The 27,053-nt window shown below is 51.0% G+C and overlaps 2 protein-coding genes across 9 annotated transcripts; both read left to right on the top strand.

The window, feature by feature from the left end:
• Positions 1-95: 95 nt before the first annotated feature.
• Positions 96-7,168, top strand: rnf10 (ring finger protein 10). Of its 2 annotated transcripts, XM_046386621.1 has the most exons (17): positions 96-667; positions 1,376-1,557; positions 1,682-1,887; positions 1,973-2,063; positions 2,290-2,474; positions 2,565-2,701; positions 2,936-3,090; positions 3,329-3,457; positions 3,583-3,808; positions 4,423-4,556; positions 4,655-4,772; positions 4,858-4,959; positions 5,040-5,177; positions 5,257-5,348; positions 5,435-5,492; positions 5,972-6,136; positions 6,218-7,168. In XM_046386621.1, exons 1-17 carry the CDS (start codon positions 574-576, stop codon positions 6,289-6,291), a joined length of 2,286 nt encoding a protein of 761 aa, XP_046242577.1. In that variant the 5' UTR covers positions 96-573; the 3' UTR covers positions 6,292-7,168. The 2 variants fall into 2 exon arrangements, with proteins under 2 accessions (XP_046242577.1, XP_046242578.1); XM_046386622.1 differs by lacking the exons at positions 5,972-6,136; positions 6,218-7,168 and adding an exon at positions 5,598-5,950 and having other exon boundaries at positions 5,435-5,555.
• A 656-nt stretch (positions 7,169-7,824) lies between these two features.
• si:ch73-138n13.1 (plectin) lies at positions 7,825-27,025 on the top strand. Of its 7 annotated transcripts, XM_046386615.1 has the most exons (14): positions 7,825-8,123; positions 8,953-9,317; positions 11,100-11,158; positions 11,313-12,631; positions 12,739-12,832; positions 13,451-16,186; positions 16,526-16,651; positions 23,524-23,630; positions 24,038-24,176; positions 24,298-24,454; positions 24,854-24,987; positions 25,090-25,232; positions 25,321-25,408; positions 25,493-27,025. In XM_046386615.1, the coding sequence occupies exons 4-13, from the start codon at positions 11,328-11,330 to the stop codon at positions 25,394-25,396; spliced, it is 5,016 nt and encodes a 1,671-aa protein (XP_046242571.1). In that variant the 5' UTR covers positions 7,825-8,123; positions 8,953-9,317; positions 11,100-11,158; positions 11,313-11,327; the 3' UTR covers positions 25,397-25,408; positions 25,493-27,025. The 7 variants fall into 7 exon arrangements, with proteins under 7 accessions (XP_046242571.1, XP_046242568.1, XP_046242570.1 ...); XM_046386612.1 differs by lacking the exon at positions 8,953-9,317 and having other exon boundaries at positions 11,288-12,631; XM_046386614.1 differs by lacking the exon at positions 8,953-9,317 and having other exon boundaries at positions 11,100-11,163.
• Positions 27,026-27,053: the final 28 nt, after the last annotated feature.

Below are 27,053 nucleotides of genomic sequence, written 5' to 3'. Positions count from 1 at the left end.
ATTTCTATGCTGAAATGCTACTACCCGTTGTGGACCTCCGCATGTGACTACATTTCCCACAATGCCCAGCGGGGCCTCAGTACATAAACATTAGCAGGCAGTACAAGGAACATCCGGGTCCCTCAGGTTCTTGCTTGGCGACCCGTCGCCATTAGTGCAAGCTCGTCGGTTCGGGTATATTTTTTTGGTCACAACCTTTAAATTGTCACGTTTTCCAGCTTTTGGGAAACATTTAACGCCTTGTTGGGGGCGCAGTGTTTTCCGTGACGAGTAAAACCGTGAAATTCGGGGGTCTTGGCCCCGCGTGGCGAGCTCTCGTCCTCTCTTCCAGCAGCCTGCACAACTTGAGACGCCGAAATCGTGTCTCTTATTTTTTCTCGGGTTTGTTTAGTTGTCAAGATGTCGCCGTGATGGGGTCCCCGCGTTTGACAGAAATGAATCAGGGCCTTCGTCGCCTGACCCGCACTCACCGCAGCTCGCTTTCCTCCTCCGTCTTTCTGTTCGACACTAGAGAGCTCGGCGGCTCTCTGCCCGGAGCTCGGCCTCTACACCGCTCACTGCACGGAGACAGACATGGAGAAAAACCCCAACAGCAGCACCAGCACCAAGGTTCCGCCCCGTTCCAGCTCCACAGGCCCCGCACCGGGCGAAACTAAAGCCAAAACAGGTGACCCCCCCACACACATACAGTAAACAGTGTCACCAGCCGGGGTGCAGCTTATCGCGGCTCGCCCTGTGGCCTGCTGCGGCCTAGCAGTAGCGCTCAGGCTGTTTGTCTGCTCGGGCTGACGTCGCTGTCAAAACATTTGACCCGTCAGCCTCGCGGCTGATGTGAGCTCGCGGCTCGGTCGCTGTGGTGACATCTGCCTTCTGTCATGCGTGGCTGCTCAGACACATTTAAACAACTGCGTGCAGTAAGGCCGCGCTTTGAGTGTTTGTGTGAGAGTCGTGCGTGATGTTTCACTCCCTGTGACCTCTCACCTGGGAGGAAAGCCAACTTCTGCTGCTTGTGCAGAGTTTCCTAAAGATGTGTGGAAGTTGTTCCTGGCTTTAAAACAGCAAAGAGGCGCACGTTGAAGGAGGAAAGTGTGCAACTTCAGAACTTGATTTGGGACTTTTTTTAATTAATAAAAGTCGCTTGCTGCACCTTGAGTTTCCCAGTCTGACTTCAGATGTGTCAGCTGGAGGGAAGTTGAGCAGAGAGGCTCATGTTTACTCATAGCATTAATTAATCAGTTTCAGGCCTACAAGAAAGAAAGGCTTACTTTTGTCTTCCAGCTGTGGTGAACAGCTAACAGCAATTCAGCCATCAGCTGAATGAAGATGTTTCACCGGATGCTAACGCTTCTGTTTTTATTTTCCTTTTTCATTTCAGAAGGTAAAAATAATGGAGGCTCCAAGCGCTACAGCCGCAAGCGTGAGCCCTCCTTTCCTAAACCCGACCCTTTCCCAGGCCCTCGCCGCACCAATTCACAGAAAAGCAAGAATTTTGACAAGAGACCCTCTCAGAGAGGCGGACGACAGTATGGAGTTACAGGTGGAGGACGACGTGAGGAGGTTGGTGCTCTTCAGCCGTCACCTCCTGCGTTTTCATCGGCGTGAAAAACTTTTCCATGAGTGGTTATTGAGCGCAGCATCGGTTTGACGATGTTCTTCACAGATCTTTGTCCTCCCTCTGCAGGTAGCAGAGACGCGCCGGGCCGAGTTTAGCCCGGCTCAGTTCGCTGGACCCAAGAAAATAAGCCTGAACCACCTGCTGAACTTCACCTTTGAACCCCGTGGAGGTAACGGTGGCGTCGGAGACGGAGGCCCCTCCTGTTGGGGCCGTCGAAACAAATGGGGCCACAAGCACAAGCCCTTCAACAAGGAGCTTTTTCTGCAGGCCAAGTGAGCACAGCAGCCCGTCCACATCACACACGATACGAATCAGAGAGCCTGAAACGTGTCGGTGAGCTAACTGTGTGTGTTTCAGCTGCCAGTTCGTGGTGACTGATGACCAGGACTACAAGGCTCACTTCACTGACCCGGACACTCTGGTCAACTGGGACTGTGTGCAGCAAGTGGTGAGTGTTCGTCGTCTTCCCAGTCACGTTTCCTCTCAGAAACACGCATTAATAAACATTAAAAAAAGTGCCGACATGCAAGGTGTTTTTCCTTTTTCACGGATGAGTGAAATTTTACATTTTAAAAATGTTTTTGCTCCCTGTGTGGAAGTGGAGACGCGTGGGCCATCTTTACATACGTCAGCGGTACTCTGACGCCTAACGAGAATCCGTTTGTCGTCTCCAGCGCATCTACAGTCACGAGGTGCCGTCCTGCCCCATCTGCCTGTACCCTCCTGTGGCAGCCCGCATCACCCGCTGTGGACACATCTTCTGCTGGCCGTGCATGCTGCACTACTTGTCTCTGAGTGACAAGAGCTGGTCCAAGTGTCCCATCTGCTACGAGGCCGTTCACACCGCCGACCTGAAGAGGTAAAAGAGAGAGTGCGTGCTAGTTTCAACCAAGGAAAAGCTGGTTTTGTTGGGTTGTCTCTGACCTCTACTGTCGGTTTCTTGTTGCAGCGTGGTTGCTATGGAGACCAGGCAGTATGTGGTGGGTGATGTAATCACCATGCGCCTGATGCGGAGGGAAAAGGGGGCTCTGGTGGCCATGCCGAGCTCTCAGTGGGTGAAGGTGGAGGAGCCTGTTCGCTTTGGAGGTGAGAGACGGTTAACTGAATGGCCTCTACGTGCACACTTTAATCATTAGTTTTATGTTACTGGAACGTTCGCTTTTATCTCATGTAGACTTGAATATACAGCAAAATGTTCCACTTCTGTAATCTTCAGTGTTGTGTGTTGAAATATCAGGCCAATGAAAGACGAGTTGACTCTGTGAAGGTTTAAAATTGCTTTGCTGGCCCGTTCAGCCTGTGACGACGTGTGTTTTCCAGATCCACATCTCAGCCCGTACTCCAAGCTGCTGCTGACCTCGCCGGCGCAGGCCCTGAGCCTGGTGGCCGAGGAGAAGGCCGTCCTGCAGGCTCAGTTCAGCCAGGAAGAGGACGCCCAGGGCTGCTTCATCCAGAGCGCCCTCTGCCTTCTGCAGGTCTCTGACACTCAGTTAGCTTCACTCTGTTTGACAGCACATGGTGAGCAGCCACTGGACGAAGTCAGCGCGTTCAAAAGCTGTGCATCCAGCAGGCGTGAAAAGAGCACTGAAAACAGCGAATGTAAAATCAGTGCATTTATTTAGCATTTTTAATCTGACACGTACGTAGTCAGTGGGAATGAAAGCACGCAGCTGCAGACTGAACACCAAATCTCCGTTTGTCTTCGTGGTTCAGGAACGAGAGGAATCGCTGTTGAAGCAGCAGAAGGCAAATGCAGTAGACGCCCTCGACTTGTCCTCTCTGGCTCTGGAAGAACCTCCTTCTCCCGTGGAGGAAGTCCTCACCAACATCAGCAGCAACAAGGTGAGTCCAACATACATGTTCGACTTGTTTATATCCGTCTTGTGGCAAATTATTTTCCTCGCATGTTTTCCTACTTTGACGCTTGTGGATGCGACCGCTGAGAGGTTTCTGTCTCTGCCTCGCAGCCTGTGCTGCAGTACTCCTCTGCGTTTGATGACGAGGTGGAGCAGGTCCCAGACCAGGACTCCCCTGAAGACGTGTTGGACTGCGTGCTGGAGGAGCCTCCAGAGGCTGTGATGGATGCAGCCCCGGAGCCCCAGCCCGACGAGGAGGAGATCCCCGCCTGCCCGGCAGAGTCCGGCCGCCCCTCCACCGGCGTGGTGCACGGACCTTATTACTATTTCTACCAAGGTGGGTCCTTCCCTGCAGTCCTGCAGCTGAAGTTGGCTTGTTGTGAGGCAAACGTTTCTGTGTGGAAACTGTAAATTACAAACTTCCTGGTTTCATAAGCACCAACAGAGGCGAAGACATGGGACAAACTGACAGATCCTGTTTGGTTATCAAAAATGAGAATTTAGTAACTTTCAGACACTTTGAACGCAGCTGCAGAAGGAAACAACGAAAGCGCGAAGTGCAGGAAGCCTCTTTGTGTCGGCTGTTTGGGCAGTTGGTTTGTCTCTGGACCGTCCCCTCTCAGCTGAGTCGACACTCCTCATCAAAGCTGCCCCGCGGCGGGAACAGGAACTGTCGTAGCTTTTCGTATCTGTGGTTGCACATCAGCGTGTTGTCTTTTCTTTCGTAAACATTTTTCACGCTGAAGTTAAGCTGCTGGGATTTTGCGGTGGTGCCTGCAAATTTAAAACACTTGACAATCACACGAACGCGTCCACACTGCAGATTTTAAATACAATATGATCTGTGAGTAGTAAACGTCCGTTTGTCAGCGTTGTGTTCATAACTCACTTCCACTTGAGGAAGGCCCTCATTGTTTTCTCATGTCGTTTTCCTGCCGTTTCTCCGTCCAGCCGATGACTGCCAGCAGATGTTCCTGCATCCTGTGAATGTACGCTGCCTGCTGCGCGAATATGGCAGCCTGGAGGCCAGTCCGAACTCCATCACCGCCACGGTGGTGGAGATAGTGGGACACACGGTGACTGAGGTGAGCAGATGAGGGAAGAAGGCGGACTGTTCAGACCATCGTTAACTTCAGCTGTTTGAAAAGGGAAAGCATCACATTTCCTCTGGTTTTTATTGCAGGAGATCCGGCGTCGGCATCGTTACTTGGCTCATCTGCCTCTCACGTGCGAGTTCAGCATCTGTGAGTTGGCCCTGCAGCCGCCGATCCTGTCCAAGGAGACTCTGGACACATTCGCAGGTTCATATGCTTTTCAGGGTGGAGTTTTAACATCTGTGGCCTTTAAATTGTGTGTAACTGCCCTTTTTACACTCCAAACTACTAGATGACTTGGAGAAGAGAAAACGTCTGAGGCAGAAGAAGATGAGAGATGAGAAGCGCAGAGAGAAGAGAATTGAAATGGAGGAGAACAAGAAGCAGGGTAAATGTAAGTACGCGTAAGTTCAACATACGTTCAGAGACACGTGGATGAATGGGAGACACGTCAACGTGTAACTGTCCCCTCAGATCCTGAGGTGCATATCGGATTAGAGAACCTTCAGCATTTCCCGGCATTCGGGTCTCCGCCGCACAGCAGCGGCTTCCACGTTCAGCCCGACTTCACATTGGCCCCGCCTTCGCCCCTGAGCAGCAGTCCTTCCTCTGGTAAGAGCAGTTTTTTACTCGGCTGACTCTGTGTGCCTCAGGTTTCAGGTTTGAACCTTCTGAGTTCTCTTTGTTTCAGATGGGATGAGGTTCCCGAGTCTGAACGGGCAAAGCTCCTCCCCCACTGTGGGCAGTGTGGAGGACGACTCCCACTGCATGTCCTTTGCACAGGTGTGTATGGCAAACGCACAACTCAGTCCAGAGATGAAGTGCTGTTGTTGTGTCACATGACCTGACCCTGACTGCGTCCCGCACAGATGCTGAGAGATGGGAAGGCCAGAGCTGATGCTGGGCCCAGGATCGCTCCAAAGAAAGGTACTGCAGGGCCGTCCAGGACTGTCCACAGTCTAAACACACAATTATTTGAGTTCGGTCCTAGATTTGTGTTGTTTTTCTCTCATTCAGAGTTCAGAGAATATTCAGGCTTTTGCAGCTTCAGTCCTGCAGGAGCCAAATTTCAGTTTTTCTTTTAGACAGTTGACTCATCTGAGTGTAAACTTCCTGTGTAAACACGAGGGAAATTAGTCATGAGGAACATCCCTTATTTAAACAAAAACTCTGAAGTGAATCAACACTTTCCCTGGCTGTTTCTGTTTGAGGAAAAACAAAACGGCTGATCTCTCAGAGGAAGTGAAGCTTCACTTGTGTGGCTGCTGTGTCCAGACAGACGAGTCTTTGTGTCGGTGGACTCAGTCGGCTGCCGGACTGTGTGGGTGAAGCTCGGTGTTCTGTTGCGTATTTCCTGTAAAACCTGTTCTGGAGCTGACGTCAGTATTGTGTGTTGTGCCGTGCAGATAAGCTGCTCGCTCCGCCAGCAGCAGACAGCGACGGAGAGAGCGACGGCTCAGACCGGGTCCCGGTGCCCAGCTTCCAGAACTCCTTCAGCCAGGCCATCGAGAAGGCCCTCCTGCAGCTGGACAGCAGTGCAGCTTCTCCTCCGCAGCCTGTTGTTGAGCCAGGTGGGCCACCTGTGAATTGGCTGTGGCTCGTAAATTCAACTCGGGGTTTTTCTAATACCTGCACTCGTCTTTCTCTTTCAGATGAGAAAGGAGGGAAGAAGAAAAAGAAGAAGCAGAAGCTTCTCTTCAGCACTTCCATGGTTCACACAAAGTAGACGACACTGAAGTTCATTTGATCAGCTTGATTCTTGAGTTGATGTCCCCACTGCTTGCGTTTTAACTTCCATGCAGATCTTTCTTGGATCTATAAGCTATTAAAATAGGGTTTAGTTTGTAGCCACAGCTGCCGTTAGTCTTTGTTCTGTGGGTTTGATGGCCTGCCGCCTCTTCAAGCTTTGCAGCCGCCTAAGAGAAGCGAGGACTGTAACCAGCGTCTGGCTTGTTCATCCTTCATGGCTTCACATACCATCACAGGTGGTCTGATGACAGCTTTCCATCCAGAATCCGTGAGTCCGATGGATAAGATGCATCCGCGGTGCTTCATGTCAGAGTAGCAGTCGGCCAGCTGCGTTACTCGATGCTCTGACTTCAGTTTGAATCTTCATCTCATATCAGATTTTCTTTCAGCGCTTGTCACAGGTAATGATTTGGCTTCGCGTTTCTTCACCCTTGAGCAGGACACATTGTTGGAGATATGTATCTATATATTATTTTGTAACAGCAGTATGAGTACATGATGTCCTGACAGCATTGTGAGGAAGTGAGAACAGTATTGTATTGAGGTCTGTTGGTTCAGCAGGACTCTGGTGTATTCTGACAGGTTATGAACACACACTTTCCTCTCATTCAGTTTCTCCTCTGTGTCATCCTCTGCTCTTCACTAACCTTCGTCATTACCCCCCAGTTTGAATTCAGTGTTGACAGTGTGTGAAGAAAAGTTGCTGATGTGTAAGGAATGTTTGTGAAAGCTAAAGAAAAGTGGATTTGGTTTTGTTGGAGGGTTCTTGAATTCACCTTTAATTTTGAGCAAGTTCATAGACTAGTGAACATAACTAGTCTGTTGAAATGAATAAACAATTATGCACAATCAAAGAACTGAGTGTTTAATGCTGCTGTAAACTCATGTTTGGACAAGGTTCAACATCACAACACGGCATCAAAATTAGGACAGTGGCTGCCATCTTTATGATGCGGTGTTTACTTTCCACCACAGGAGGGCGCTCCGTACGGCTGGTGTCTGTAGTCCAAGACATTTATTATAAAGTTATGTTAGCCATAGAGCGGATATTTTATAAAATGACTGGTTAATATCAGACAAATGCAGGGTCTGACACTTTAATTAAATGGATTAATTATGTGTATTGACGTGTTCATATGACAGTGATTCTCCTCGTCCAAACATACTTTAGCCAAAGTCTTGTCCATCTTTTTGAAACTGGCCAGCCCCAGTGTTTATTTTCACCTGGGAAAATATCCAATTAATTCTACATAGCTGGGATGATAATCCCATTTTCTAGTCCAGTATAAAGCCAAAGGTTTGTGAAGGTGTCCTCATTAAGTTCAACATAAACCCGGAAGTTGGTGTACTTGGATTTCAAAGGTTAAAAGTCCACACCCTATTGTGAATACTTATCATAGATACGTTTTGTAGATTAAATCTGACTCCATCTCCGACGTGTGCACATATTTATACCCCTGGTTGTTCATCTAAATTACTAATTGGCGTCATGACGTTCGTGTTTCACTTTATTTTGAAAGTCATAACCGGAAGACTCGTGTCGTGCTGGGCCACTTGACTCTGGTGCGGAGGCTAACCAGTCGGGCGGCTTGCTCAGCGCTGTCTAGTCGAGCCTGTCAACAACAGTGCAACCTGAGACGGGATAGCCGGCCAGTTGGCTAGCTGAGTAAACCAGCTAAGTTAGCTAGTCCGCTAGCCGCCGTGTTAACCAACTGTCACCACTCGTATTTAAACTGTTGAGGAGGTTCGACATATTGTGTTTGAAGTTTGTTTCGACAACAGAAGAGGCTAAACCGACTCTCCCGTTCGGTAAGTTGTCTCCAGTTGGGATCAAATAGACATGGCGATAAAAAACAGGTTCAGTCACTGTTTCCATTTTGCGAGTTCTTGAGTTGTTAGCTCGCTGTTGCTAGCAGCAGGCTGCTGATGCGTCCATCCCTTCGTGCGACGTCTTTTCAGGCAGCTCGAGCCTCGCGTTTGCTCCGAGAGCTTGACGCTCATTCAGGTCTTGTGCGCAGTTTGCGTGCGCTAAACGCTTCTTTTCGGGTGTCCTTTGCCTTCGGACCGGGTCCTGTCCGCGGCGCGAGGTGGTTCAGGTGAGCAGGCAGGACAGCAGGAAGAGTCAACACTTGTTGCAAAGTCTAGACTGGGACGGGCTGTTGTTAATGGTTTTAACTGTTACAGGAGATCGTCACATGAACGTAACACGGTTAAGTCTGCCTCTGTTGTAACGTTGTTCAGATTTTAGATGAATAACTGCTTTGTTTTAACGTCTTTTAGTGGAGGATCAGCTTGTCTTGAACGTGTGTTCTTTGTGTGGAGGACGTGTGTGCTTGCTCGGCAGGTTACATCCAGGGTTTGGTTACCTGTGACACACTCATGCTAACCTGAAAACCTGAATCTACAGACTCTTCCTGGACAACAGCCTCACTTTGACTTGTTGGACGGGTACTTTGTACGTGTGTGGGCTGTAATTCCCAGCTGTGTGGCAGAGGCTTCCCTTGTGTCACTTGTTCGTGGATCAGTTGACATGAAGTCGGTTATGAAAAGAAATTTGCTTTGTGTGACTGGCTGAACCAGGTTTTGTTCTGTGCACCCAAACACAACAAACACTGAGCAGGTCCTGCTCTTCCTGTAGGTGCTTCCTGCAGGAAATCAAAGAGATGTTTGCTGAACCCGTGATGTGTGCCAGCTGTTTGAGTCTTCCACCCGCGTGTGAATCCTGTTGGAGCTAATGAGGAAGCCTCAAAGGGACACTTTCCTGATCCCTGCTGTGCTGCTCGACCCTCCATCGCAGCGAATGTTTAGCATTCCATCTCAGCGAAGGCGTTTCCTGTCAACATCTCAAGCTCAGCTTTTCAACTTTTCACTCTCTCTCTCTCTCTGTTTTCTCAGCATCAAACTGTCTGCTTTTCGCTCTGTTTCCCATTTTTGACTTGTGCATAGAAGTGATTTCATCGGCACACCAGCAGCAGGAACTTATCAGCCTGACTTGCAGACCAAGTGAGCAGAAGCTGTGCAGTGTTGGTCGTTCTGAGTTTCCACATATGATAAGCAGTGTGTGAGGGACGGCGGCTGAGCGCAGATCAGGGACACGATGCAAATCTACCAACAGGAAAGCTCGTACAAGCAGCATTCAGTTAATGACTTTCCTGGTGCACTTTGTTGTTTTCCTGTGTGTGACATACGCCGTCAGCTCGGACTTGTGGGCGTGACGGCGTTTACACAAGTCTGTGTCAGTGTAAACACCATCTTCTGTTTGCTTCTGTATGGAGGCGTGAGGGCCGAGGCCGAAGCGTTTGGACAGCCTGGCTCGCGGTCGCTCTGCTGTGATTTGTCCTGACGAGTGAAAAGCTTGTGCTGACTCAGACTCCTTCGGCCTCCTTCAGCTCCATGACATCGCTGCTCGGTTACTACAGAAGCCTGAGCTCGCGGGTGAGAAACGCCGGGATCATTCGGTTTCATCTTGTGAAGAAGGAGCCTCTTACAGTGCTCACACAGAAGGACTTGTTTTCTATCTCTTACGTTTGTGTCCATCGCCGTCACTACAGAAACAACTGATAAAACTGATTGTGGTCACAGTGTGTCAAATCAGATGAGCTTCGGTTATCAGCCTCCTTTAAACTGAGCAGTCAGTTTAAGATAAACATGAAGGTTGGTGAGGGGAGGAGCTGAATGTCAGACGTCACTCTACTGTGAGTTTCCACTCGCCGCTGAAGCCTGATTTGCCTGCCTTGCAACATGAAAAACAAAACAATGACATTGTGCAGTTGTCCAGCCCTGCCGCTGTCTCAGGATCCACCTTAAGGGTGGTTGGTGGCTTTAACAAGTGGGTGATGTTTAAATGATCCCTCGAAGTGTAAGTCAGGCAGAGGCAATAAGTGCACTGACTCCAGGCTTCAGGAATCCATTCAGAGCACAACAGGCTGTTAGCATGTCATGATTACAGACAACACCTCTGTTCAGTAGGTGTCAGTCATCTTGAGCCGATGTTGCTGAAACAGAAGTTGTTCTCACGTCATTTTCCTGGCCGTGCAGAGAAAACTCACGCCTAACTGATGTCCTGAATGGTCTCTGCGTCTCGTTTAGCGTCTCCGGGCTCCTGGTGTTGTGTGTGTTGGCTCACTGGGACACTTTGATGTCATTAGGTCCTCCTGTGTTTTTACTGTTCTGGTGTAAAAAGGGTCAGCTTTTAAGACGTTCATTAATGAAATGGAATAGTGGACAGAGAGACCTCCAGGGAGGCCTCGTGACTGCTGTGTTGTGTACAGATTTGTTAACGTTAAAAGGTCTTTTCAAAGCCGAGATTTTGGCTGACAGTGCAGGCACAAGTGGTTCCAGTGTGTAACTCAGATCAGCTTTTTATGATGGCGTGAACATCATAAACCACATGGAATCTGATCTATGCAGTTCTGACTTGGCCCACTTCCACACGTGGTCTGAAATCAGACATCTGATTCCTGTTGATGTGCCTGGTGTGTGTGTGTCTCAGGTCAGAGTTCATGTGGATTTTCTCCCACTGAGCATGCTCAGTGTGAATGTGTCCTTGTCACGATACTAAGAGAGCACAGGTGTTATTAATGGCATGAACGAGGTCTCCGTTCTGCTCTGGTGTCCCAGCTAAACCGAGTTACTCCGTCACTCATTGTATAATTTACACCTGACATGAAGCTGGCGTGTCAGTCTGAACGTGATTTATTGATTAATTGTATGATCTCTTATGCGGCTTATGCTTTAACCTATTGAGGTGATCAATAACCTTGTGTAAATATCTTTACCACTCAGGTGTGTAATCGTGGTGCAGTGGAAGGCGCTCCCGAGACAAAGTCCACCCTGATGGCCAGGTAAAGTGAGTGCTGTGAGCCTAATTATTGTCTCATTTTGCATGTTGTGGGGCTGCGCTTGAGAAGCTCAGTAATAAAACAAAATAATAAAAGCTGATCATAGATAAGCTCTTGTTTTGTGGTTCTCAGGAAAACTTTGTCGTTTTACTGAAAGGTGCTGTTGAAGATTATGGCTGCTGAGGTGGAGGTTCAGACTGGGAAGGTTGGTAGGACCGTAGTGGGAGGACGACTGCACCTGAGTCCCCTGACTGACTCCAGCAACAGTCTCATTGAGATCCCTTCCATCAGCCAGTCCCATATCATCACTCCAGACCCGAACAAACCTGTTCCAGGCCCCAAACCTCGGCTCACTCCCAAGCCTTTTGTAGTGGAGAAAAACCCCACCATTAAGCCCATAGTTGCCCCAAAGCCCCAACCCAAACCACGACCAGAGGCCACTCGCCTTACTGGATGCAAACCAGATCTTCCATGCAGTCCAAAACCACAGCAACCAGTTGCCACTGGCAAACCCAAGCCAGGGTCTGCAAACCTAAGCCGACCTGCCTCTACCTCCTTCAAAACATCTGGACAAACGACCAAGCCGGTAGTCCAGCCATTTAAACCAGCCCCTTCTCTGGACCCTGGAGACCTCAGCAAACCCACCCCTCCTGTTCCAGCAGAGAGGCAGAGACCTGGTGCGTCAAGCTTGACCCATTCCAAGAGCCTTAAAATACATCCAGCAGCAGAGTGGTCTGGAACCACTAAAAAAGAGGGCGAGAAGGACCAGCTGACATCCAGCAAAGGTGGGGCCACCATGACCAGAGCCAAGTCCATGGGTTTTCTTGTTGAGGTAGGGAAGGAGGAAGAAGAAAAGGAAAAACCTAAACCTGAGGCAGCAGTGCCACTGCGACCCCAGTCCAGAGGCTCCAGGCCCAGACCTGTGTCGGCTATTTTCCTCGACAGTCCGACCAAGACAGAGACACCAGTTCCTGCCCCACGCTGGGCTGGGAGACGACCACTTTCAGCTGATCTCACGGCCAAATTTGAGTCTATCGGTCTTTCCCTGCACCGTAGAAGTCCCAAGGTGAGCATAAAGGATAACACTCCAGACGAGGAGACCCTGCCACAAAAGAAGGAGCCAGAGAAAACCCTGAAAAGCACAGCTCCACAAAGCACCGGGGGTGTGGAGAAGCCTGCTGCCTCAGACCAAAGCAACAAAAAGACAGAAGAAGTGAAAGAGACTGATGAGGATAAGCGGTCAGTTAGCATCAGGTCGCGAATCAGTCTCCTCCTTGATTCACCCTCTTCTCCTGCTGCTGCTGCAGGCCACGAGTCAGATCTTCCCTCTCCAGTGCAGCCGGTCCCTGAAAGCGAACCAGCGGTGGGTGTTAAACAGCTCATCAAGCAGCTGACAGAGGACACAACGCCGACGCAGAGTCCTGTCGTAAAACCACAGCCGAGGCCCCGCCCCTTGCCCCTCGACCTGACTAAAAGGTAAGAGCTGCTCTTAATGTGTCCTCGACCTGCTTTTGTCCCACGTCTTTGTCCAGGAGTCCCATTGTCATGCATGGCTTTTGTCTCGTGTGACATATGTTCATCAGGTTTTCATCCGAGAGGTCGCCAGACCTTGGCATTGTTTCCCTCAGTGAGGCAGCAGACCGCCATGACATCACCAGCAAAGACTCTCAGAGGAGGGTAAGAGAGGGACTGAACTCCTTAGGAACGTGTTGTCCTTTAACCAGAGCTGCTTTTTGCCGTGTTTCTGTCATCTCCTGACAAAAACCAAAGCATAGCAAAGAGAAGAGAAACCAGAACATGTGAAAGTCTGACAAATCAGCTGCAAATAAGATGGAAGTTGACTGGATTAATCCGATTGTCTGTCTGAATTCACACGGTGAAACACAAACCAAAGAGTCCTGAGACTTGCTGTCAGTGTTTCGCCTGTGGAAATGGGGCATTGCAGCCATGAGAATGGTCACTGGCGTAGATGTACAAAGCTGTGAAACCGAAGACAGCCGGCACGTTAATCATCCCGGTTATGAAACACGCAGAGAGCAGATCACTGGGAAAAGGTCAACACTGAGAGGCTTTGATTACCACCTCTGCACCACACCCACTGAGGCGGGATGCCATTTCCCTCTGACAGCTGTTCATTCAGCCTCTTTACCTGCTTTGTGTGCAGCCTTTCCTCCTGTTGTTGGCTTTGATTTCTGTGTTTACTGTTTACATAATGTTGAAAATGATGATAAATGAATGGACAACAGCTTGCTTTTATCACTTAACGATTCTCTGTGTGTCTCTCACGTTTCTCAGATGGAAGAGTCAGCTTTCAGCCCCAGTGACCAGAGGACATTTGTGGATTTAAAAGATTCCCAAGAGCAGTCCTCCACACCTGAAAGGCCTGACGCGGGACAGTCGTTTGGCGCCGCTTCCAAAGAAGGTGGTCCCGGCGGTGACATCCAGACCGTGAGAGCATCCCTGTTTGAAAATGTTGTGGAGAGGCACAGCGTGCTGATGGTGGAAGAAGGCAAGCCTGCGGCCAAGGCCACAGAGTCGCTCAGCAGCTCATCATTTAAGAGAGGAAAGCGTGAGGAGGAGGGAACTCTGGTCACTGCCACCTTCAGAGACCCCGTGTCTCCATCGAGTCCTCTGCGGGTGCTGCACTCCTTTGACACTGTGCAGGCGGTGGAAGAGATCAGGGCCATGAGTGAGAACATCCCCTCAGCTCAGTGGGAGGACAAGGCCCTGACGCTGCGGTCCAGGCGCTCAGAGGGCAGCAGGCCCGTGCCGGACAGGACCGGATCGGCACAGGGACCACCGGCACCGGCTGCGATGCCACAACAGCCACCGCGATATCTGAGAGTCGGGGCTTTGCAGAAGTGGACCGCTGCAGGTCTCGAACAAGAGGCCACTATGGAGAAAGGGATGCTAATGGAACCGCGAAGGGAAGAACCAGCGGCTTTGGACGAAGACGGAGACGGACAGAGAGAGACAGAACAGGACGAGGTGGCTGCAGCCCCAAAACGTTTGAAAATGCTGCAGGCAGAAGAGCAGACCAAACCCAGGGCCACCTACTTTGCTTTGACCGGACAAATACAGGAGGCGTTTTCTCCTGTGGATTCAGGACCAAGCGTGGTGGACTTTGAAGATTTCTCTGTGAGGTCCACACTGGGCAGCTCTCAAGGAAAGGTCCTGCCAGTGAGGAGGAATCCATCATTAGATCAAGCTTTTGGAAGAACCTCTCAAGAGCAGGTCAGAGATTTGACGATGAGGAGCCACTTGGACATCAGATCTGCGATGGACGGACAGACGGCGGAGGAAACGATGGAAGTTGAAAAGAAAAGAGAGCTCATAAAGGAGATGGAAAGAAACAAGGCAAAAATGAAAGAGCTGGAGAGGGAAAAACAGAGGCAGCTGGAAATGGAGAAAGAAGCACTTTTGGAATTTGAACGAATGAAGGAGATGGAGATGCAAAGGGAATTTGAAAGGCAAAGACAGAAAGCCTTTGAGGAGGAGAAACAACGTGCACTGGAAAGGGTGAAGCAGGCGGAGCTTGAAAAACAGAAGATGAGAGAATTAGAGAAAGAGAGACTGGAAAGAGAGAAGCAGCGGCAGCTTGACAAAGAGAGACGACAAGAAATGGAGAGACAGAGAAGGATTGAAAGAGAGAGACTACGAGAGCAGGAGAGGCAAAGACAAAGGGAGGAGGAGAGACAGAGAGAGCTGGACAAGGAGAGACAGCTGCTGGAAATCCAAAAGGAGAAGCAGAAACTGGAGGAGCTGGAGAGAATTAAAGAGCTGGAGAGGCAGAAGCTCTTGGAGTTTGAAAAGCAGAAACAGAAAGAGAAGGAGAGGCAGCAGCTCGTGGAGCTGGAGAAGCAGAGACTTCGAGAGAAGAAGGACAGAGACGAGGCAGAGAAGACAAAACAGATGGCATTAGAACAGGAAATGTTGAGAATCAGAGAGATAGAAAAAGAAAGGGAACGACAAAGGGAGATGGAGCGTCAACAAGAGATTGAGAGGGAAATGCAGAAAGAGCTGGAGAGGCAGAGACAGAGAGATTTAGAAAGGGACAGACAGAGACAACTAGACGCTGAGAGACAGGAGTTAGAAAAGCAGAGGCTGAGACAACAAGAGCTGGAGAAGGAGAGGCGGAGGAAGGAGGAGTTGGTTAAGGAGATGGAGAGAAGAGAGCTGCTGGAGTTCGAAAGGCACAAGCAGGCAGAGAAGGACAGACAGCAAATCCTGGAGCTGGAGAGACGCAGACTGAGGGAGAAGGTGGAGCGCGAAGAGGCGGAGAAGATGAGACAGATAGCCAAACAGCAAGAAGCAGAGAGGCAGCGGCTCAAGGAGAGGCAGAAGAAGGAGGAACAGGAGAGGGCCTGGTTCGACCCGTCACCTCTCAGACCCAAAGTGCTGGATCTGGACTCTGTCATCCGAAATGACCCGTTCCCCAAGGCGACGTCTCAGCGTCTCAGCGACTCTGCAACACGATGGAAGGAGCCAACTGTGAGAGCAGAGGAGTCCTACAAACCCGCCATCCTCGACATAGACTCTTTCACAGCTCAAGCTCCGCCCTCCCCCAGTAAAGACTGGCTTCCTCTCTCTAGTATTCAGGGTGCAGATGCTGGCTTTGGAGCCAAATTACAGCCTGCACCTGAGAGAGATATTAGCTGGAAGCTGCCGCAGCAGACTCCAGCGAGTTTCACAGGCCCAGTGTGGACGGCGTCTCCTCAGGACCCGTGGGAACTGCGGCCCGTTGAGATGTCTGTGGACCAGACACCTGAACCCAGAAAACATGCCAACAAGGTGAGCCCGGAGCAGCTCCTCCTCAGGCAGGAGGGTGGACTCCTGACTCCACAGAGACACTCATCTGCTGTGCTGGACGAGCTGCTTCACTTGGCTCCTGTCCCCGGGACAGAGGCCAAACCCAGAGCCTCTCCAGTCTCCAGCGCCGCCGCTGCAGAGCAGATCTGGTTCCTCAGAGAACCGCAACCTCCAGAGAGCAGGGGAGAAGTGCAGAGCCAGAGGAGATCCCAGGGATCCCAGGTGAGTCAGACATTCCTTCTGTTCTGTTTAGACTTTTTTTTGCACATTTTTTGCCATTTTATAAACTAAAGGATTAATTGTGAAAATGATCAGCGGGCTCATCAATAATGAAAATAATCGTTAGTGGCAGCTTTAGTCAGGTCCGACTTGCAGTTCTACTGTGCGTCTGGAGCACTGAGAAAACAAGCCCATCAGCGGAAGCAACAAGTGAGCACCTTGTGGCATACGAGTACCTCCCACAATGCACTGCACCACCCGGGACGCCAGCCACCAGCTTTCAGGCAGGAGGCTCTGCAGTAGCTGCCGGAGACGAGCTGACTTTGTCCTCCTGTGTGTTAGGAGCTGAACAGGATGCGGTCTCGCAGTGTGTCCCGGCGATCGGCCCCTTCAGGTGGGGCGGTGGAGGGAAGCCTGTCCAGGATGAGGAGCCGCAGTGCCCACAGGGAGCAGGACCGCCGCAGCCTGGTGAGTCACACGGGTGTGTGTGTGTGTGTGTGTAGTGAAGACAGACAGGATTTACTAGTGGAATGCAGTTAGTTGACTGAAGGTTGACACCTCAGTGCTGCAGGTACCAAAGAGTCGGTGACTAATGCTGATGGCGCGGCTTCCTGGACCAATCACCGCCATTCCTGTGTCATGTTGTAGGAAAGTGGCGGCCCAAGCGCCCTCTCAGGCCTGCGATCCAAGCTTTGATGAGTCAAATGGTTAATGAGTGTGTGATGTCACTGCTCGTTCATCAGAGGCCTGCCAGCAGGGCTCAGGGAAAGCTGTGGCGTCAAAGGGCCTGTAATGATCATGTGTCCTGCGGCCAAACGGACGCGTCACTGCTCCTCGCCGTTAACGTTGTAGTTCACACATGTTTGTTGCCTCCATTTTGAAGTTTGCGGTTCTACACAGACACACACACACATCATGTGCATCTGAGCAGGCCGAGTGTTTATCAGATAAGCAGGGTTGGGTTCAGATGACTCTTTGTCATTGAGACTGTGATTACAGGCCCAGGCTGAAGGCCCACACTGTATGTGGTGTGTGTGTGTGTGTGTAAGTGCTCACTGCTCAGACTGAAGTCACTACCGCCACCTGGTGGTTGTGTTTCCCCCCTGCTGCTGTCAGCATTTGTGTTTTTGGTTTGAAAGTAGCAGAGTCACACTCGACTGGAGGCTGACATTCAAACTGACCCGCTGTGCCACAGTGGAAACAATAAAATCATCTGGTGTGACGTTAAATGTTGTGGAATAAGCTTTTAAACAGTTCGCGTCACACTGATTAAATAACCCGCTCCTCTCAGTGATTTAAGATAAAAGCAGTATGAGTAAATTGTACGTGGTTTTTTGAAACGGACTCTTCTTCACCTTACTGCAAACGCTCCCAGAAGTTTGTTATCTGTCTCATTGATTACTAATAATTATTATCTGCTCTGCAAACAACCTCAAGGTTGATGAAGAATTTCCTGAAAGTACAAAAAATGTTGAGTGGCAGAATCAAGAATCGGTCAGCGTCATACGTAGAGACGTGCTCAGACCCACACGGGGGCGAGGTGATAGCTGTGAGGCGACGTCGCCGCTTGGAGGCGGGGTGTGTGTGGTGACGTCGCCGCTTGGAGTTGGAGACTTGGTGGCTGCTGCTGAGGGGGGCGGAGCAGCGATGGGCTTCGGGCGGAGCAGTAATGGGCTCCGGACTGTGCTGTACGTGTGGTCCTGCTGTCTGTGGGTAAGTGACAGCAGCAGCTCTGTCGTTACTGATGTTTGTGTGTAAGCGTCCTGTTACAGCACGCCAGACGTTGGCAGTTAAACTGTATGTCCTGTGGCCACATCGCCTATGATCTCCGGCGTGTGGCTGTTGGTCGGGCTTCGGACTGAGGCCGCTCGCAGCTTGATGACCTCAGCAGAAGGGAAGTGATGAGCAGCCGTGAGTCACTTCCCAGTCGGAACATGAGGCAAAGTAATAGGATCCATCTAATGATAAAAACTGTCATCATCAGTCTCAGCTTAATGCTTTCAGTGGAGTGAAGGAAGCGCGGCTCTGCAGCTCTTATTATCATTATTGATTTTTATCAGTTGCTTGTGGATTAGTTCATTATTTGTTGTGTATAAATGGCCCATTTTTTAACAGTAATTTTGATTATTTTTTCAACTCCATAGCAGCTCCAAACATTTGCTGGGTCCAGCTTCTATAACGCCAGGATTCGCTGCTTTTTTAGTCATTTGAGTCTCTGGGTTTTGGGCTGCTGGTTGGACCACAGATGCAGTTTGCAGATGTCACTTTGGGCTCTGGGAGACTGTGGTGAACGATTAATCATGGAAGATTTCTCGGATTACTTGATAAAGAAAATAACTGGTATTTGAAGTGCTTCGTCACCACATTGAGGACACGGGATTTCGGTAAAATAGAAATGTCTTTCTGTGACAGGAACGTGGTTTTGCTGCTGTGAGCTGCAGATGTTTACGCTGAGTGTTTTGCTGTCAGGCTGTTTGCTTGTTCCTGTCAGTTTGTTTGTGTGCTGGTGGAAACTGAGACGCTCAGGTTTCGCCTGCAGCACAGCAGTTGAAAGAAAAGTTAATGAGATTACCTGCAGGGGGCACATGTGGACAGGGATCCAGCCTCCTGAGCCCCCCTGTCCCACTTTGCTGAGGGGAACTCTCTGAAGTGAGCCTGTGCCCGCCCACTGGGGCTTTATTCAGCTGTTGAAGTCGTGTTTTGTCCTGAGATCTAAACAAACTCTCACTTGACTGTTGTGATTTCCGTGCCAGCTGATGAGCCTGCAGTCTCACTCGTCTTCTCTCTCTCATACGTCCTGATTGCATCTATTAATAGTTTCCTCTCTGACACGAGTGCTCGTTCCTGTGTGGTTGTCTCACGGCTTTCTGTTTTGAATAGAGATGCTGTTTGCACTGCGTCTGTCCTGGCTGTGACGTTTCTCTTCCTGCCCTGCGACTGAGTCAGGCTGGAGTGTCGGAGCTCCGCAGAACATATATCACCCTCCCCTCTCCCTCCTGCTCTGAGTCAGGGACCTCCCCCTCTCCCTCTCTCTCCACCCAGTGTCTCCTTGACGGCGAGTCCTATAGCGCTGAGCACAGCGAGCAGCACTGCTGACGCATTTTCTCCTACCTGCCCGTACCTGCAGGAGAAGGCGAGGAGCACAACATTTTCTCTCCTTTCCTTTCTGGATGTGACTTCTCCTCCACAGGACTTCGGCTTCCTCCTCTGCTTTTCCTTATGGGATACGACTGACGACAGCAGCTTCCCTGTAGCCGCCGGCCGTCCTGCTCCAGTCCTGCTCACGGCTGTTTGCCAGCACTGTGAGGCTGTCGGATGGATGGATTGTTAAAGTTTTAACCAGAGCCTCGTTTGGGAGGAAACGCATCGTCGTCGTCATCAGCTGTGGGAGATCTGTCAGTTGGGCTGTAATTGAGGCTGGGATCAGGACAGAGACGCTCACACCTGGAGGACAGAGTTCTGTCCCGTGTGAGGGGAGGAACCTGATAGATATAAATAGTCTGTTGAAGATGTGATTGTGGTATTCTGCTGCTCACTTTCGCTCTTGAGTGGTTGTTTGTACTTCATCTGCTGCTCAGTGGAGAAACATGGCTCAGAAACCTGTTGGTAGGCTGCGCAGCAGTTTCTCGGGACCCGCATAACTGACAGTAAGTGCTGGCCTCACATAAGCTCGGTGGGCATATCATAGCTCGTGTATCTCGTGTATCTAAATAGACGTTGGAAAGCTTCGCAGTTTGCTTGAGGCCGACATCCTGGAGCCTTCAGAGTGATGAGTGGAAGCAGAGTCCTGACGGCTCCAGGGGGACTGCACTGCAGAAAGACCATTAGGACGAGGCGCTGAGCAGAGGCTCCGTCCTGCAGTGCTGTAAGCAGCAGGCGCCAGCATCACCGCAGAGGACGGACCGAGCTGTGCTGTCACCTTCCTCTCTGCTGCAGTATTGACCCAGCAGCACACACCGGTGAACACCTAGGACACTGTCACCTCCCCAGCTCACCCGGACTCTGATGGTTCTCTGAGTCACGGCTCACAGACCCCGCTCTGACGCAGCAGCTCCTGTCCGTGGCACGTCGCGATGGAGTATTTGGGGGGCAAGCTGTCGGTGGCCCACTCTCAGATGTCGGGATGGATGGGAAATGTGCGCCGCTCCCTTCACGGGGCCTTCAGCCTCTTATCCAGTTCGGTGGAGAGGGGGGGCAGGGGTGAGGACGGGGCCGGGGACTTCAAGAGGTCCAACTCCCTGCGCTCCCTGGCCTCCCGCAGCAGGGAGTCCATCCGCAGGTTCTCACTGCGCAGCCAGCAGCGTCTGTCCCTCCGCCGGCGGACCGCACCCAACACCCCCACTGCTGTAAGACCACACACACCTTCACAGCACAAACACACACCTCTGATCCCGGGCACCAGTGTGATCAGTGACTGTGACCGACCAGTGTTGCTTTAACATCGATGGGGTTAAATTAAGCACAAGTGGAACTCAGAACTTTCGGTTCTGCAGCTGCTCCTTCATAAACTATTTGGTCCCCAGCCAAACATATCAAGAACTTCTGCTGCTTCTCATACGTCTCTTTCGGTGCTTTCATCACTTCTTCTTATCATCATTATTATTGTTTTGTCCTTTGCACATCATCAACTTTCTTTGTCCGTCTTTGTTTGTTCAGTGCAGCTGTTGTCACACTGGTTCCTCAGGTCTTCATACCATTTTGAGGTGGGAGTAGACATTGTAGTATGAAACTCAAACTCTTGAGGAGGACAAAAAAGGTGATCCCTTGACTTCCTGCCACTTGTCTCCACCCTGACATCCAGCAGGGACAGATTTAGAAGTCCATGTGAGGGCTGTGGCTCCGCTGTGGTGAAGTTGTTCCTATCTTTAGGTTACGCCTGTTTGCTGAACTGCTGCGCAACACCTCATGAGTCACAAAGATAAGAGTTGTTTTCATGACGTGTGTGGCCGTCCGCTCTGTTGACTCGTCTTAGTCAATCAGCAGACACTGAAAATCAGTGGACATGCAGGTTTATGCTCCGATGTTTGGTTGCTGTGGCTGTTGTTACGGCAGATGATAGAAATCTTGAGGCGTGTACCACAGATGAAAGTGATTGATGGTTTTTGTCTTCTTTGTTTGTGTGCTTTGTTGCATGAGCCTGAGGCGGGTGAGGCAGCCAGCAGGGCTAACAGTTTGCTACCCACACAACCTGGTGCTAATTCTATCTAAGTATGTTGAACTCTTTGGCATCTTGTAGGCCGACTGAATGTCACTGTGACTGGACTGACAGCAGCAGCTGGAAACCCCGTTCCAGATGTTCCAGTCTTTTACAGTTAAACTAAACAAATATAAATATACTATAACTTATACATGGAAGAAGCAAGTTCACTGACATCATATTTTGTTTGATTTTCTGGGACCTGATTTGTCTGTGAGGGACACGACTGAAGACAAAGTACCAGACAGACCAATCGCTGTCTCGAGTCCTGAAGTGTCGAGCTTTGAACAAGTTGTAACGCACTTTTCACCTTCATGGCCCTTCAAAGACAAGCTCCTAAGTTTACAGGATGCACACAAACGCACCATGAAGTGCAAACTCGGACACAATCGGACAGCAGAGGACAGAAGCAGACGGCCCATAAATGAATGAAAAACTTGACTCAGCATAGTGTTTTTATTACATGACAAACATTTAGCCATCAGTGTGGCCTCTCAGATCCTCCTCCGGTCAGGTGCACTGCTGCGTGAGTTCAGCTCTTAAGCCCAGTCACAGTTTTACATTCTTTGTGTCTGTTCTGAGTCTGTGAACCACTTACATAAGGAGAGAGCAGCTCAGAGCCGAGGGTTTGCCTCGCTGACTTCGTCTTAATGTAAGCCCCCCGACATGTGGACGGAAAGCCCGTTTGTTGACATGAGATTAGCGCCCGTGGGAGCAGTTGGTTTGAATATCTGTAGGATATTGATATTGATTGCTGCTGTGCACGCAGAGCATATGAGCCCGCTCCACCTCGGTGGGATTGATCGCAGCAGATGAGTCGAGAACTGGGAGTGACTGTCTCTCGGCGTCTGATAACCCGACCGTGATGAGCCGCGCTACAGTCCCAGCAGCTGCACGTCCACGTTCTCTGCAGCGCTGAGGTGTGTGAGCGCCTCAACGGCTTTTTATGGTTTGAAAGGTGCGATCGGAGGATAACTGGGTCATAAGCTTGTGTCTTGTGTCTGTGTTCGTCTGCTGAGCTCTCTGCTCTCTCTTTACTGCACAGCCACTCGCTGTTCGACGATCCTCACACCGTCCTGTACGAGCGTGGCACGCCGCCATCGGTTTCCAAGGCCTCGCTCCAGCCCCTTCCTCCTCAGATTGTCAGCCGGCTTGGTGATCAGCCCTTTCTTTCCTTCATCCTTCCATTCATCCGCTCTTTGTTAAGTGGTTTCCCCCGACGCGCCCTTCCTGTCTCGGGGAAGCTGGCTGTTGCTAATGTTATTAAGGAAAGGCCTTCCTGACAGCTATAAATCAGTGGACCTGTTGGTTCAGCAGAGCTCCTCCCTTCGTCAGACGTCTGCTCCGGGTTTGTGGCTGACAGCAGAGCGTCACTCTGCCCAACGCTTCAGCCTTCGGGGCTTTACTGATCGGCCCGTCCATCAGCTGAAGCTGGAAGTCCCTGCTCGGCTCTCTCTGCAACGTGTTCCAGCAAAGGCACAGACAGTCTTCCTGCTCCATACTGATCAGCTGAGGGTGTGTTCTGGGTGTGTTTAGGTTGAGTAACACACACACACACACACTTAGGAATTTTTATCACCAGAGTTGAACAGGGCCTTGTTTTATGAATTGTGAGTGATGGTGGGTCGACACCGAGGCAGGAGCTGAACTGAGGACTGTGTGCTTATAAGGAATGAGAACCGCTCTCATTTCATAGGACCCAGCCGATCACAGAGCCAGGTGTATCACATTTCCGTGTCCGTCCCTCAGGCAACGTCTGAGGACAGACGGATTTTCCATTCTTCTGTCCTATATAGGCCAGAGTTATCAGTTCATGCGTAGACATGCCTGTGTGCTCCTGAGACAGTATGTCCTCTGTACCAGCCTCATTAAAAGAGACACGCTTCAGCAGACTGCAAACACACAGTCAGCCAGCCACCCGGCCCACGTCCGTCTTTGTCCTCGCTTCGGTCCGGCCTCCATTAACTCCGAGCGCTCACGGCCGCCTCTTCAGCGGCTCTGATGACACGAGCTCAGCAGCCGCTGCGTTTTCTTCCTGTGTTCAGTTAAACAGAAGCAGAGGGACACAGCGTTGACGCTGTGTCAGCCCGTCCTGCCTGTAGTCCCACTTTGGTTCACTGTTTTCTGTCCCTCATGTCTCCAGGTGCAGCAGAAGCAGAGCGACGGCGGTGAGGACAGCGGAGAGACGCCTGTCCGTGACACTGACAGTCAGTACGGGACGTGGGAGACGGGACTGCGCTCTGATGACAGGTTAACACACACCCTCACTATCCACACATGATGTGTATGTGTGTGAGTTTACACGCACACACAACACGAGTCAGAATCATCTGTCCATCAGCTGAGACGGGACATGTCTGTGCCGTGTCATCTCAGCTGGACTGAACTGATCGTGTGCTTTAGACTTTGTGTCATCACACGTGGGTCACGTGTGAGAGGACAGTGTTAAACGTCTCCGCACACACAGAGCCACAGGAAGTCATCGTCGCAGCAGGATGAACTGATGTCAGACGTGTCAGTCCGTCGCTGACCTCCTGTGGCCTGAGCGCCACATCACAGCATGAACCGACACGATGGGAATCTGTTAGGCGTGTTAGAGGAAGTGACTCAGACGGCGGCTGTCCTCACTCCTGTCTCTGTCTCTGTGTCTGCTGCAGCCTGACTCCTGACAGCACTCTGAGCCCTTCACCCAGGAAGCCCAGCCCCCCACACACGCCCGGGGACCCCGCCTCCCAGCCCGACATCAACTCTGTGGACGGCGTCCCGTCCTCGTCCTCGTCATTCGCTTTCCCTGAGGTGAGTCTCACGGCAGCTCACGCTGTTTCAGCAACACGTGTGTCACGTCTGCATCGACGCTCGCTCGCTCTGGTTTGTTCTCATGTTGGCCGCTGTGTTTTCCTCCCGTCCTGATGTCCAGGCCCCGGGCGCCCTGTTGGACACCAGCGCCCTTCGCTCCAGAGCTCAGCTGGGGAAGAAGCGAGCGCCTCGGACGCGTCCGTCCAGAGCCGCCCGTCTGAGTGCCGCCCTGGCAGACGAGGGAAGCACAGAGGACTGGCTTTACCGAGACTCCACAGGTCAGCACTCGGATCAGCTGCTGCTACTCAAAGTGATGCTGTGAAGGACTGAGTGTCAAACTGAGGACTGAGTGTCAAACTGAGGACTGAGTGTCAAACTGCACCCCTCTCACGTGTCTCTGATTTTAACTGTCCTGCATGATCGCATATGAATTTAGTAAAAAGTTTCTACGCTCACGTGAGGGGAGTTTTGGCCTTTTCCAGGGGGTAAATTCTTCTGTCGGTCTTTTGTCTCTGGCAGGCTGTGATGATTGTCTGATTGATCGATGATGAAATTAAAATAATTGTTTGTTCACTCAGAGCAGGTGATGGTTGTAGATTTCTGTTGCTTAGCTTTTGTTTGCAGCACGTCGAGGGTTTGGCTCGATGTGCTCACAGCTGTTGTTCTCTGTGTGACAGAAGCGAAGGCCGGAAGTCAAGTCGACGACTCCGACTCCGAGGAGCAGGTCAGAGGAGTGGACTCGGGTCCTGGCGTCTCCTCCCAGCCTCAGAGGATCCCCGTGTTCCCCGGGATGGACCCTTCAGCTTTAAAGGTGACGTCTCCACAGGATGTGGAAGCAGCTGCTGCTTTCTGTCGTGTCTTTCATACATGCAGCCGTGAGTTTGTACTGAACGTCTCTCCTCTCTGCCGTCAGGCCCAGCTGAAGAAGAGGGGCGACTCGGACAATCAGACCGATGGACCCGCTTCCTCCCCCTCACAGCTTTCTCGCTCCCCCAAGTCGCCCTTCCTGCCCCGGGCGGCGCGCGTGCTGCCCCCTGCTGGCGGCAGAGAGAACGGGTGAGTCACTCAGAGCTGAGAAGCCGTCGGCTCCGTGTCGGGCTCTTTGCTCCGGCGTTAACCTTCACCTCGTCTCTGATGTGTGCAGTGAGGAGGACTCGCCGCAGTGGCTGAAGGAGCTGAAGACCAAGAAGCGCCTGAGTCAGTATGAAAGTGAGAGCTAAGGAGACAACGAGGTGAGACGGTTGTCCTTTGGCCGTGTGCGTTCAGAGAGCGTCCGAGGTGTTTCTGTTGCTGACCTCCTCTCGCTCTGCCCTCAGGGTCGCCTTCACAGACGCCTTAACGTTCGACCCGGAGGGCAGGAGGGGCCGACCTGCAGCTGCTGATCTGTTTTCCTTTTCCTCTTTGCTTTTTTGTTCTCTTCCCGTCTGGGTTGATAAATGTGCATGGTGCCTTTTTTTATGGAAAAAGAAAAGCGAGCAAAAAGAAAACATCTGGCTGCTCCGCTTTATTCATTTCATGCTCCTAAACGAGGAGGCTCCTCCACACCTGCACAGGTGGGGGGACGAGTTTCCTGTCAGGCTGCGTTTCAGGAACACGTGGGACCACGAAGCCTCTTCGTCCTGGACGCTGGAGGACGATCCGGCCAATCCTGTGCGAGTTTGTGTGTTCAGAAAGCCGACTAACGCTCGTGCTGCTGGAGGGGGCGTCGCCATAGGAAAACATTTCAGACACTAACGATCTTCCTCGTGGAACGTAGAGAACAAATCACGTGATTGTCTTCAGCGTGAATCATGTCGGTGATCAGGAGGTGTCGTGTGTGTTGTCGTTGAGCTAACAGACAGAGCTGAAGCACTACAGTCTTTTGATACACTCCACACGCCTGACAGTGTCACAGCTGCTGCTTACTGTCTGTCTGTCTGTCTGTCTGTCTGTCTGTCTGTCCAAATGCCTTTTGTCTTAGTGGGGGAGGGACGGGGGACTTTGCATCTGTCAATCTTGAACTCTCAGCACAAAAACACTCGTCAGTCTTTTATGAAAACACTAATCAGTCTGTCTGTAGCGGACTGAGCGACTGTAGCTGTAAGCATTCATTATAAGCCATACTTTCTCACACACACACACACACACACTCACACACACTCCTCCATCATGTTTTTATTTTCTATTCAAAGTGCAATCTGCCTCCATGTTGTCCCCAGTTACAGAGACATGAAGTCCCTCCCCGTCCAGTGGACCACCACAGGAATCTGCACAGCTTTTAACCCTTTCCTGTTGTGCCCTGAATTACACAAAACAAGTTTGTCGATTTCAAAAGAAATAAAGCGAATCACAGCTCAACGTGGCCGTCAGCCTGGCACAAAGTCCCCCCATCAGACACAGTTCAGACCAGATCCAATCATTTGTCTGGTCATTCACTACCTGAAAGAAGGTGTGATGGTGGTGGACAGGAAGGGGCGGGGCTTCAGCTCGTCATGTGCAGGTACAGTCTCTGTCTGCTGTCCTGTGGATGGATGGTTTGTGTCTCCACTGACCCCAAATCAGTTTGCACCTGCAGCCGCCTGAACTCTGATCCTCTTCCTGACTACTTCCTGTGCGCTCCTCTAAAGCACTTTGTGGCTCCGACCTCTGACCCTCCCGGCACTCCCGTCTCACCTGCTGGTGACGCAGGTGGACGCGTCGGACGAGTCCTCGGAGTGACTGGTTTCTGTGTACGTGTCGGAGTCGAGGGTTTGTTTTGTATGTCCTCCTTTGTCCTTTTTTTATTTGAAAGTACAGATGTATATCGCACTGTGTTGTACTGGCCAGTGACCTAAAGTGAATACATTCTTAATAAAATTTACTTGACTCGAGCAGCACGTGTGTCTGGTCCTCTGACTG

Source organism: Scatophagus argus, chromosome 4, assembly GCF_020382885.2.
Source record: "Scatophagus argus isolate fScaArg1 chromosome 4, fScaArg1.pri, whole genome shotgun sequence".
Classification (NCBI taxonomy): domain Eukaryota; kingdom Metazoa; phylum Chordata; class Actinopteri; family Scatophagidae; genus Scatophagus; species Scatophagus argus.
This window is presented reverse-complemented; position numbering and strand designations above follow the sequence as displayed.